Source organism: Nothobranchius furzeri, chromosome 12 (assembly GCF_043380555.1).
Source record: "Nothobranchius furzeri strain GRZ-AD chromosome 12, NfurGRZ-RIMD1, whole genome shotgun sequence".
NCBI classification, from domain to species: domain Eukaryota; kingdom Metazoa; phylum Chordata; class Actinopteri; order Cyprinodontiformes; family Nothobranchiidae; genus Nothobranchius; species Nothobranchius furzeri.
In genome coordinates this window covers 70,465,100-70,478,461 of record NC_091752.1, presented here as the reverse complement: position 1 = coordinate 70,478,461, position 13,362 = coordinate 70,465,100, and the positions used below count along the sequence as shown (strand labels likewise).

Below are 13,362 nucleotides of genomic sequence, written 5' to 3'. Positions count from 1 at the left end.
TCTTGGTGGTGATGCTTTACAAAACTCATTCTTTTTCTGGTATTTTTATGTGCATATTTGCAAATGAATCACTAAACTGTCTAAATGAAACGTCGATGCTTTACCCAAGGTTGAGGTGCTGGAGATGGATTTTCTCTGGTCCGACTCTCCCACCATCAACATGGGATCCTGGTGAACATCAGTGAAGTGCTGGATGGTAACAAGTAAGGATTAAAAGACAGATCATAAAAGTAGGATTTTAGCCTTGCCTTAAAAACCACCACAGAGGTGGAGGCCCTTCTGCTGAGAGGAAGCTCGTTCCAAAGCTTAGGACCTGCCACAGCAAAAGCCCTATCACCACATGTCTTTAGGCGCATTCTTGGGACAGAGAGGAGCATGAGGTTCTCCGAGCGGAGCGACCGTGCAGGGGTGTACGGTTGAAGCAGTGACACCAAGTAAGGAGGGGCTAAACCATTTAACGTTTTAAAAACAAATAAGAGTATTTTAAAACGAATCCTTACATGAACGGGCAGCCAATGAAGCGCAGCCAGGACAGGAGTAATGTGGTCATACTTGCGCCTGCCCTCTAAACATTTGGCAGCAGCATTCTGCACCATTTGCAACCTGGCTATTGAGCCCTTGCTCACACCGAATAAAACAGTTACAGTAGTCCAATCGCACCGTGATAAAGGCATGGAACTACCGTCTCAAGATCATGTTGTGACAACAACGGTTTGATCTTTGCCAGCCGACGAAGGTGGAAAAAGGAGGAGGAGATCACTCCATTGATGTGGGTGTCAAAACTAAGGGCGCTATCCAGTTTAACACCAAGATTAGTCACTGAAGCACTCAGCTGGCCATTAAATGACCCACAGTCAGTTAGGGAAGAGTCACAATGTCTGCTTGGATCAAACAGCCTCTGTTTTGTGATCATTTAGGCTCAGAAAGTGTTCACTCATCCAGGTCTTGGTCTCAAACAGTTCGTAAGAATAGAAATAGAGAGACCACTTGGCGTGTTCAGAGGCAGGTACAGCTGACAATCGTCAGCATAAAGGTGGGATTGAACTCCAAGCTCACGGCAGATGTCACCTAAGGGCAGAATGTAAACAGAAAACAACAGAGGTCCCAATATTGAGCCCTGCGGTACCCCCCAGGGTAGATCAGAGTACTCTGAGGAATAACTTCCCATCCTTACACACATTTTTCTATTTGTCAGGTATGATCTAAACCATTCCAGGGCTAACCCAGAAATCCGGACACAATGATGAAGACGGTGAAGCAGCACTTCATGGTTTATCGTGTCAAAGGCTGCCGTGAGGTCCAGCAGAAGTAACAACACAGAATTACCGCTATCAGTCGCTAGATAAAAGTCCCTGAGCACTCTAAAGCTTGGTTTATGCTTGACGCATTTACTTTCCGCTTGGTGATGCGGCTCGCAGATGGAACGTGCTTCACAACTCGCAGCGTTTATGGTTCATGCGGCTCGTCTCTGCGGTGAGCCAATATTCTCCCAAACTGTAGGGGGCAGCATGGAGCTCTACGGCATGCATCCAACACTACACCATAGTAGAAGTAGAAATTACTGTTTACAACAAGGCATTCCAGCATTTTTAACAGCGTCCTCGTCTTTTCCGACAGTGCGAGCTATTTCTCTCCAAGAATTATTAGCAACATGTTGATCACGGTGATCTCTGAGAGCTGAATCATACAAATGTCTGTATTTACCAACCTCTGCCATACTAGTTCTTGCCGGTCCGCCATGTTTTTCCGCGTCCGACCGTTCGCGTGGTAAGAAAATTTCCTAGGTGCACGTTGCGGAAATTTTGGGCCGTGCGGAGGCGCGGTGGAGGGGCGTGGTTGTTAAGATGAAGCAAAATGACGCAACTTTTTCGCGCAGAGCCATGCGGACCTCGCGGACGCGTCAAGCATAAACCAACCTTAACCAGTGCTGTCTCCGTGCTGTGTAGAGCTCTGAAGCCAGACTGGAAAGTCTCAAAAATGGCATTCTCATCCATAAAAACCAAGAGCTGGTGGTAAACACGTTTCTCCAGTACCTCACTTAAGAATGGAAGTTTAGAAATGGGCCTGTAGTTTGCAGCCAGCGAAGCATCCAGTCCAGGCTTTTTGAGCAAAGGTCGAATCACCGGCGTACATAAAGGCCAACATTTTCACACGAGTGTGTGGAGTCAGGAGTTTGTGTGGAAATCACACCATACACACGGTGACACCACATTTTGGCTCAATAGTTGTAAAACGTAATGTTTTGTGTTTGCTAAAGTTAGAGTGGCGGCCATGTTGAAATGGTTCCCCTCCAAACTTCCATCCATTTTCATCCGCTTATCCGGAGTCGGGTCGCGGGGGCAGCAGCCTAAGCAGGGAGGTCCAGACTTCCCTCTCCCACTTGGACCAGCTCCTCCGGGGGAATCCCAAGGCGTTCCCTGGCCAGGTGAGAGACATAGTCCCTCCAGGGTGTCCTGGGTCTTCCTTTAGGTCTTTAGGTCTCCTCCCGGTTGGACTTGCCTGGAAAACCTCACCAGGGAGGCGTCCAGGAGGCATCCTGACCAGATGCCCCAGCCACCTCAACTGGCTCCTCTTGAAGTGGAGGAGCAACGAATCTACTCCGAGCCCCTCCCAGATGACAGAGCTTCTCACCCTATCTCTAAGGGAGAGCCCAGCCACCCTCATGAGGAGAAAACTCATTTCGGCCGCTTGTATCCGCGATCTCGTTCTATCGGTCACTACCCAAAGCTCATGACCATAGGTGAGGGTAGGAACGTAGATCCACCGGTAAATCGAGAGCTTTGCCTTCTGACTCAGCTCTCTCTTCACCACGACAGACCGGTTCAACACCCGCATCACTGCAGATGCAGCACCAATCCACCTGTTGACCTCACGCTCCAGCTTTCCCTCACTCGTGAACAAGACCCCGAGATACTTAAACTCCTCCTCTTGGGGCAGGACCTCATCCCTGACCCGGAGAAGGCGTTCTACCCTTTTCCGACTCAACCCCTCCAAACTTTAAAGACTTTAATTACAATCCAAACAAAACCAACACAGCGAAGGCCTGACAGATGAACCTGTTTGGGTTTTACTTTGTCCCGTGAGACAAAAAGGAACCTTTCTATCATTTTTTCTCTCATCTGGATTTCTGCTAGCCAACCCGGATTTTGTGGGAAACGGTTTTCATTTCTAAAATGTTCAAAACAGTCAGGATGAAAATCTCTTTATTCAAAAACAACTGAGACATGAACAGAATCCACCTCAGATGCCGGCCGTACGTTTGTTGCCCAGCTGTGAAAGCAGATATTTAGTTATAATACAGATAATCTCAGCCACCACGATGAGTCGTACGATCATGCTCTAAACTGTTTAAACGTAGATGAAGACAGGCTTTTATACGGCAGAGATCGTCCGTACATAGCTGCTCTGAACAAACCCTCGTCGGGGATCTGTCGGCGAACATCTGAAGCTTGTCGGCACGTGGAAAGGTTCGTGGATGAGCTGCGCCACCAGAATAAAGTCTTTTTACGTTTAAAAACAAACACGTTATTTAGATAGGGCCTGCCCGCGAAGGAGACAGGGTCTGTAAGGTGTACCATAGAGGTTGTGGTGGGGTTGCTGCTCGTCAGGGGTCGTATTAACGGTGTCAGATCAGCAAACCAAAGTTACCCGTGTGAAAAAGCAACGATCACCGAGCATCTTTACAGGACCGGCAGCAGCAGCTGTGACGACTGCTGAGGAATCCCTCGTCTCTGTGGGTTTTCCAGCAGGAATGGGCTGTTTAAGGTCAAAGGTCAGACATTTCTGGCAGGGGCGTGTCCAGGGGGTGGCCTGGGGTAGCACATGCCACCCTTGGAATCTGATTGGCCACCCCACTGAATTCCCATTAAATAGACTTGTCTACAAAATGCTTGGGGTAGAAAAAAATCATAACCATTGGTGCCACCCCATTTTAAAAGATCTGGGCACGCCACTGATTTCTGGTTACAGCAGTTGGTCCAGGTCCTGAAGCAACAGAGCAGCCCCAGACCATCACACTACCATCTCCGTGTCTGACTGATGTTCTAGTGTTGGGGTTTGGGACCAGCAGCCGTCGGGGTCACCAGAAGGGTCTTACAACTCTCCCATGTTGAACTATGACCTCTGACCCTGACCCACTGAGTCCTGCAGGGCTTTAGATGTTGTTTTGGGTTCTTGTGTGTTGCTTTTTGAGATTTTTTTAGCCTCCTTCGTGTTACCAGACTGGTTTGAATGAAGCGATTCTTAATCCAGCAGGTCTGACTGCGGCTGCTGTAAATGAACTCAGTTCATTCAAGATCTAGCCTAAGGGAGATGACTCACACACTGGACACGGCTGGTTTGATGGATTTGTTCAATAATGAACTGAAATCGTCATTTGAAAACTGCGTTTCGTATTTACTCACATCATCTCTGTCTGACACAGAAATTCTGTTGCTGATCTGAAACATTTGCAGGCAAAACAAGAAAAGAGAAACTGGTGCAAAAGTGAATTTATGTTAGTAATCCAACATAAAAGGTGAATCAAATCTGCGAGACGGACTCGTTCCAGGCAAATCCAGATGTTTCCGCCTTTATTTGTTGTTGTTGTGATGATTACATCTCACAGCGGATGAAACGCCCACGTTCAGAGCCTCGGGCAATCAGAATATCAGAATGTTCTAAACGTGTCCCATTCCTGAGTCCAGAAGACCTGCAGAGGGTTCCTGAGCCTTTAGATGGTCTCGCAGTCCGAGCCGGATCACTGACACAGATGGACTTTTGCACCAGATTCTGGTTCTTACTGTTTCGCCGGTGCGTGAGCAAATAAAGGGAGCAAGTACGTCTCTGCAGCACTGCAGGCTGGTGAGAATCAAAGATGTGCCGCTACACTTGGAACAGAAAGGTACGTCAGCACTTTTCAGACACAGACACCTCTTTGACGTGAGAAGGAGCGGGTTCTTGTTTTGTTTCAGCGCAGCTCAATTACAGGCCAGATTAGGCTGTAAAGCGGTTCCACCCACAAGTCACAAATTACATGTTTACCTCATCGCACACACAGTTTTCAGATTTTATTTTTACAGCAAACCCGAGAGGGGCTGATTTGCTCTCGCTGCTTCTCAGGGATTGTAATTTGCACCGAATTAGACGGTCGACTGGTTGACGCCAGAGTCAGGCGTCGCTGTCCTGCTGCTGCTCGCTGAAGTGAGGCAGGAGAAGAGTCCAGCTGTGCAAACACCGTCTCTCTGGATTTGTACAAGTCCTCAGTGTTTCCCCACTTCACACCACTGGGTACCTGAAGTCCCAGCGGCGGTTGTCCCTTTCTTCTCATCCGTTCTCCGATGGATTTGTCCCTCTGAGATATCCTCCGAACAGCAGTACCACCTCCTCCTGGCGAGCCACCGGGTCAGTCTCAACAATAAATATCAGTGAATAAATACTAAAAGAGTTCAGCCAGCCTCCCCTGCCGTCCCAGTCCGTGCTCCTCGTCGACATTCGTTCTACGCGTTCAGCTGGACTGTATGAAACCGGTTTGCAGCTTTTACCCCTCCGCAGGTGTCGATGTTCACGGAGTAACAAGGCTTCCGCTCTCGCCGTCGTTCCCAGAAGAAGTCCCGTTGTCTGGGAACATCGGGAGCGTGGCAGAAGACGTTAAGACGGACCTCGTCCAGATCTCACAGAAAGGTTTAGTCACAGTTTGAAGTCTGGTCGAGCCGAAACGCAGCTTGTAATCTACTCTAAAGCTCGTTGGAAGTTTGCTCGTGTGGTTTCGTTTTTCTTCTCTGATTCCTTCTCGGAATCGACGTTCGGATGCGTGAAAGCTGCTTGCTTCTACTGGTACGTACGCTAGCCAGCTACTCTAAAATAGGCAGTGCTTTTATGTTTTTATGGAGGAATGTAGGTGGGGCGAAGGCACGGGGGGACACCACTAGTCCTTGAACTTGTGCGTGTCTCCGTAAAGCCACCTCTGTGGCGGCATGGCCGCCTCGTTGAGATGGTTGCACTCGCCGCTGCACTTGCAGGACTGGATGAACATCACAGACCTGCTGAAGAGTTCCCCGTCGGGGCAGACAAAGGTCACGTTGGCCGTGCGGGTGCGCCGGGGGGAGCAGCACCGGCCGTCCCTGCACACGCCGCAGTAGTTGGGTCGGTACAGGCGGGCGCTCCTGCAGCCGGCGTAGGACAAACGGTGCGGCTCCGGGGCCTTGTGGGTGCGAGAGCACTTCCTTCCTTTCTGTGGAGGCAGAGATCGGAAAAAGTTAGGAAAGCTGTGAAATGAGTCAGAAGTACCAGAAGTTTACAGATAAGGTGGCACAAACATGGATTCTATTTACTATCAATATTTAGCAAGTGAGACCCCTCAGCAACTCGTTAGGAATAAACACAGGTTAAAGCTAACGCTAACTAGCCTAGAAATCTAGACAAACCTTAGCTGTAGCAGTCTGCACAGGCTAACAGGACCACAACTCATCTCTGGCGACGACGCCAGAGCGGCGGAGAAGTTCTCTGAGCTTCTAAAGGTTAACCGCGGGGGCAAAGATGGCCACAACATCATCAATAGTAGCCTAACCCGTTAGCTGTGATGCTACACTCACAGCTAACGGGTGTAACTGCTACACACAAACCAGAGTGGACACACGTCTCATCACAAACTCATTCAAAATGATCATTTATAATAAAATTTACCCCTACTGTAGATGGGTTTTTGAACAGCCTCTGTTCAGAGAAATGGGGTTTACATGAATTATTGCACCGTTCAGAGGACTCCAAAGCGCTTTACACTACACACACATTCACACACTGATGGTGATGAGCTACGATGTAGCCACAGCTGCCCCGGGGCGCACCGACAGAGGCGAGTTCGGACCCGGGGTTGAACCTGCAACCTTCCGATTACTGGACAGCCCGCTCAACCTCTTCAGCTAACTGCTACAACCAATGGGACTGATGTGCTAACGGGTAGTCTGAAAGCAGCCAGAACTAAAACAGCTCCGATCTCGCAAAGTTCAGAGCCGTTTCTGAAATCTTTATCAAGTATTTTCACTTTCTTACATGGAATTACATGAATTATGGGATTAGCTACAAGCATGAATATCAGCCGCAGTTGAACGTAAAATGTCAGACGGTGCAACGTCTGGCAGGAATCTGTTCGAATCTCTGCAGAAAAAACTCTGAGATGCTGAACTCACGGTTTACAGCATGTCTTTGAATCCAACGGCTGAGAACTCGGAGGCGCGTTAGTACAGCAGAGATGCACGCTGGGCATGACTAGATTCAGGAAAGCTACTTTAGCCTGTCTGCACCATCTTCAGGACCTAAACACAAACTGGATTGCTGCTGTTTTACAGTTTGTGCAACTGTACTGTACAGATTTTCACACCCGTGCAGTCCGAGCACGATCGTTTCAGGAAGCAGAAGAGTGAAGCGATGGGCGGGTGAATCACACGTGGAACATTTAGCTGATGAGGATATTTAGTCTTCTACAGAATTTCTAATAATGCAAAACAGGCGAGGGAGTTTATAAAATGGCATCACTCAAACAGCTATGAACCGTTTTAATCTAAGACCGAGGCTTTATTTGTTAATGGTATTTTTAATTTCTCTTATGCATTTGAGACAAGTAGGACCTCAAAATTATAAACAAACTGTTCAAAAGTAATTACATTAACATTTTATTTCTTAAAAGCAAATAAATGCAAACGCAATTCAAGACTTTACCAGTAAACTGTGAGAACAGAGTTAAACATTATGGTGCGGGAGAGAAATGTTCCTTTTAAAAGATACGGGGTCCCAGGGCTTAAAAGGGAGACTCGTTGCTTTTAGCACCCCCTAGTGTCCGTTTGTAGAAGCGTAAACAAAACCAGGCTGTTTCTCAATGCAAAGGAACCTTGCCTTGATGTCTTGGCCCCGCCCCGGTTGCCTAGGAGATACGTCATCAGGAGCCGCCAAGACGTGTTCCAATGTTCATGTTCTACCGAGGCGCGTGTTCTCCGTTTGTTAGCCGTTTAGCTAGCTGAGCGAGGACACACGGGAGGTGTCTTGTAGCCTAGCCTTGGTCAAAAATTACCCACAATACACCGCGGTATTTTCAAAAAGATGGCGGATCAGAAGCCGGCAGCTACTTCAGGGACAATTTTCAAGTTTAAAAGTAAGTCAGCTCATTTAAAATGTTTTTTTTAGATCCAAAGAAGTTATCTATGGTTGGTTAGTAGCTTAGTAGCTGCAGCTTCGGTGGCTAGCGGGTAGTAACTCACTTATATTTTTAATTTAATAAACATAAACACAATTTAAAAAGTAAAAGGCTCGTTTTATATATATATTGAAACTAATCCGTATAAAATATAACGTTGTCTCCCGTGTCACGTGACGTTACGTGACCGCCGTGGAAGTCGCGGTTACGTGATGCAAGTCTGTTCCATTTAACCGTTTTCTTTGACCAAGGAAGGACCGTGTCCTCCTGAGCAAGGCACCTGGCCTCGCAAGACATCGCCTCGCAAGGCCAGGCGCCTTGACATTGAGAAACACCCCGTATCTCCTCGCTGCCTTAATTGAACAGCTGAAACGTCTCCCAGCGTTCCTAAGTGTCTGTAAGCGTAAGTCCCAACAGACCGGGCCGGCGATAAGGGCTGGGTGGTCTTTCATTACTCTGTAAGGGGCCATTTAGCACAAACTGGCTCCAGAAAATGATTTAAAAATATGAAAAAGTTGCGAAGCATCCGTTTAAGAAGGCAGAAAATACTTTGGTCGTCACTGTGCATGTACTAGCTGTTAGCTCGTCGATCCCAAAAGGCGTAAACTGCTCAGGATGCCACCTACAGCAGGTGAGACAGTCACTGCGTTTCCATTTTGCACAGAAAGTCATTTGAAAATGGCCGCAGGATCCCTGAGCTAACAGCTGACACAAACTGGACAACAGATGAGGACCAGTGACTGGCACGCAGTAGCACCCGCTTCCCCACTGGGAGAGCTCAGAGAAACAGGTGCGGAGCAGCTCAGCCGGCTGGGAGGCAGAATGTTTACGAGTGTTGTGTTTGAAACGTGAGAGGGCAACAGAGAGAGTGAAATGTGCGCTCTTTAACTCACAAGTGTGCAGCTGTCACCCCCCCCAGTTCAAACGATGGAGCCGTGATTTCCCCTTCACGCCTCTGAAACGCTGAGACTCTCGCCTGTATGAATCCAATCAGTTTTCTATTCAGATGCTCGAGCTCGGTGATCGGGAGTCGTTTCAGCCGCCAACAGCGTGAAGCATCACAGGAGGTTTGGAAAGCCGGAGAAAGGCAGACAACGTTCCCACTCTTTCCAGTTTCTAAGGAGGCTGCAGATTCGTGTTTTGGGACTGCTCTGACCTGCTGACCCCAAATTAGGTCGACTCTGATGATCGACAGATTTTTCTGAATACTTTGAAAATTAGGATTCAGAAAGAAAAACTCCCACAGGGAAGAGAGCTTTGATTAGAGCTCACGGGTGAGTCTACAAACCGGGAAAGACCTGCCGCTTGGCGATGTTCACGGACTGAAATAAAAAAACTCTAGCTGGTTTTTGAGTTCCAGACTGGCCAATCACAGATGAGGCTGAGTATTGGTCAGTTCCAAGCACCAGCTGATGTTCTTCATGTTTTGTTCAAGAAGTAGTTAGACACCATACGTGGAAAATGACCTGTGTTTAATATAGCTCCTCCCAGAATTCTATAACCCCCCAAGGCACTTTACAAACACAACCAGTCCTATTCCTTCACCCTGCTGCCCTGGGGCCCACTGACGGGGGCGAGGCTGCCCAACGCTGACACCTTCGGTTACGCCCGCGGCCCAAACGTCACCGTGAGCCTTTATACCGTCTACTGGAGGACCTTGCTTCTTTTGGACAACGCTAGAGTAACGTGATGAAGGAGCTGTTCCAACCAAGATTATTTAATCTTTTCCACAGTTCCCTTTGACGCAGGGCCAGAGTGCATGAAACAGCCTCAAGGTCATGCATTCACTTCTAAACTGTTTACGTTCCAGCGATGAAGACAGAAGATGAAGACTGCTTTCTTTTATTAAAAAACCAAAGAACTCTATTTTCAATAAAAGCTAATCAAAACAACTGTTAGTCAATAATAACCATGTGACCGATCTGTGAAATCACAATATTGTGATTAATGTTTTAATAAGTAAATGACTTATTCTAGCCACTAGACACGCTGATACACTAAAGGTAAATAATCACATGACACATTGCTGCCGCAAACCCAATCAGAACCTTCATGTCTGAAGCGTGGCAGAGTCTCTGTGGTGTTTATTTAATCTGTCAGCTGTGATTCGTCCAGAATCATAAACATCAAGATTAATAAAACAGAACTACGCCATCTTAAGTTCAGTATTCAGCCAAATCTCAAGATCCCCTGAAGTTCATCGCGTGCTAAGTGAAGTACGGACCGGCCATCTGTACTTTTCTTTTTAAGCTGAGGACTGCTAAGCTGGGAAATCCTGTCGTTGTTATCAACAAAACAACGGATCCTTCAGAATAAAAGCTGAACTGGCTGACCCAAAGGAGGGTCCTGTTTGACACTGTGAAGCACCTGCCGCTTTTTACCTGGAGACTATCCAAGGACTGGTTTGTCGTGCTGAGGACGCTGTTTCATCGGCTCCAGTACCAGAGGAGGGTCGTGGACCTGGCAGCCTGATCTGTACGGGAGTCTCACTGACGGGTATGTGGATGCGACAAATGGCGTCTCATGTGTTTTATGACCACGGTTCAAAAGTTGATCAGTTAGGAGCAAAACATCATCTCCCGCTCAGACTCGCTTCTCCAGAACGTAGGTTCTGAACCGACATTGCACCAACACACACTCCACCTCACATTCATTCCATCAGCATCCATCACTAGAGAGTTAGTCCTGTTAAACTGTTTAAAATCATTTAGATAATAAATTTTACTAAACGTTCTGAGGTCTCTCTCTCTTCTCTTGTCTCTCAGTTCATGCAAAGTGTTAATTTAATTTCCCTGTAATAAAAAGAACCACTCTTCTGATTTAAATAGCCCACTGTCCAGAGATGGGGTCCATGCTAGATATGGACCTTTAATGTCTCTGGACGTTAATTAAATTGTAACTTTTTAACCTTACACTAGTTTAGCTTTCCCTGCTAGTTTTTAGCCTTTGAAGCTAACTCATGTTGTTTTTTTCCACAGCTATGAAGTGGAATAATGTAAAGCTTGTATGCTTCCCAACAATAACTGGAAGCTGCACTGAGAAGGTCTAGCTCCGAACACTTCGCAGTAACGAGGGTTTTCTATCCGATCTGACCCATTTATGCAACACAATCAATAACGCTAAAATGCACCCGCCGGGTGCTCAGACTAGACAGAAACGAGTGCATGTAGCAGTCAGGCACGTAAGAAACGATCCAAACACGTCTCACCTTAACAGGGATCGACACAGAGCTGCAGGGACGAATGTTGCACAGACGCGTCTCCTTGACCAGCTTACATCGAGCGTTGTCGTTGGTGACACGTGAAGACACGCCCATCCCACAGCTCCGGGAACACTCGGACCAGGAAGTGGTCTGAACGGCACACCGGTCTTCAAACTTGCTCCAGGCTAGAACAGATAAACGAGGAAGATTCATCTCAGAAAGTACAGCGGCGACAGATTTTTACACCTTGAGGCGATCGGGGGTAGAAGGCGAGGCAAGCGTACGGGGATGGAAGGCACACTAGACTTATTCACTGAGCAGGCAACGCTGGAACGTAGAGGAGGGGATTACAGCGAGGGGAAAGCTGCATGACAGAGGTGTGTGCTGTGTGAGAGGGAGCTCCTCTGGTGTGCAAGGAGCCAGTGGAAAACAAACCTCACATAAACGTCAACACAGCCGCACGGATGCAGGACAAGGCCCCCACTGAGGCTGAGTCACGGGAACAACACGGCTACAGCATAAACACGGTGCTGACCTTCTCCAGATGAGAGCAGGGCGCACGTTCTTACCTATCAGGTGTTTGTTTCCTCGTGCCTCGTCCCATTCGCGCTCCACCTCCAACAGCTCGTTGCCCATAGCGCCCTTCTCCTTTTTGGGTTTGAAAGGGTACGGCTTGCGGTGAGGTTTTGGATAAAGCTTCGAGTAGGGATAGGCCGGGTAGGGCAGGAATGGGTAAGGCGGGGGTCGGCTGTGGGCTTGAGGCACAACAGAGGTTCCCTTATGGCAGTCGATGCTGAGGCAGCACTGGCCTGGCACTTTTACTAACTGTGGGGCAGGACAGGAAGGGGAAGCCAGGGGCACATGGCTGGGGCAAAGGGGCACACACCCCACCGCTCCATCGATGCAGGTACACTGGTGCTTGCAGCCAGCACGGAAGTCCTCACCATTCTGATAGATTCGACCGTTGTATTCACAGGAGCGGCCCTCTGCCTTTGCTGCAATGAGAAAAGAGGACAGACAAGTCGGTCAGATACTTTTACAAAGATCATTTTGGGACATCAGCTATGGTAAAAATGTAATTACAGGTACAAGCTGGGGTTTAACTGCAGTTTTAAGGAGGGGTTGTGGTATTTAGGTCTATGAACCACCAACACACTCGTTGCTAAGGGAAAAAACAGAACAAGAAACCAGATCGACACTGATCTTTTGCCCGTGTCTTTTATACCAACACAAACCTTTCATAACTTCTTATGTTTATGTATTTAGCAGACGCTTTTGTCCAAAGTGACTTACAAGTGATAATCAGCATGTTGCCCTTGAGGCTAACAACAACAATAACAACAACAACTTGACATCAGTCATGGAGAGGAGGGAACAAGGAGTGGACAGTGGAGAGGGGGGACGGGTGCAGGGAGGGTGCTGGTTTAGAAGATGCTCTCTGAAGAGCAGGGTCTTCAGGAGTTTCTTGAAAATTGAAAAGGAAGCTGTAGTTCTGGTAGTGCTTGGTAGGTCATTCCACATTTGTGGAACGATGCATGAGAAGAGTCTGGATTGTCCTGAGCGTGGTGTAGGCACTGCTAGCCGACCATCCTGTGATGACCGGAGCGGCCGGGCCGAGACTTAAGCCTTTGCAAGAGGATTCAGGTAGATGGGAACCGTACCATCTCGGACTTTGTATGCTAGTGTTAGCAATTTGAATTTGATGCGTGCTGCTAGCAGTAGCCAGTGGAGCTCAATGAACAGAGGGGTGACGTGTGCTCTTTTTGGCTGATTGAAGACCAGACGCGCCGCTGCGTTCTGGACCATTTGAAGAGGTCTCACAGTACAGCCTGGAAGACCAGTTAGAAGGGCGTTGCAGTAGTCGAGGCGGGAGACGACAGTAGATTGCACCAGGAGCTGGGTGGCATGTTGTGTTAGGTATGGTCTGATCTTTCGTATGTTATACAGCGCAAAGCGGCATGAACGAGCAACAGAGGCAACATGATCTTTAAAG

At 48.0% G+C, this 13,362-nt stretch overlaps 1 protein-coding gene across 1 annotated transcript in view; it reads right to left on the bottom strand.

Annotated features, from left to right (window-relative positions):
* Positions 1 to 5,689: 5,689 nt before the first annotated feature.
* The window catches only part of si:ch211-106h11.3 (CCN family member 1), an 11,469-nt gene continuing 3,796 nt past the window's right edge, over positions 5,690 to 13,362 (bottom strand). Inside the window, exons 3-5 of the mRNA XM_015945202.3 lie at positions 11,939 to 12,364; positions 11,376 to 11,554; positions 5,690 to 6,211 (exon numbers count right to left, since the gene is read on the bottom strand). Of these exons, the coding sequence (XP_015800688.3) occupies positions 5,906 to 6,211; positions 11,376 to 11,554; positions 11,939 to 12,364 (911 nt within the window). The 3' untranslated portion in view covers positions 5,690 to 5,905. The remainder of the gene's footprint in view (positions 6,212 to 11,375; positions 11,555 to 11,938; positions 12,365 to 13,362) is intronic.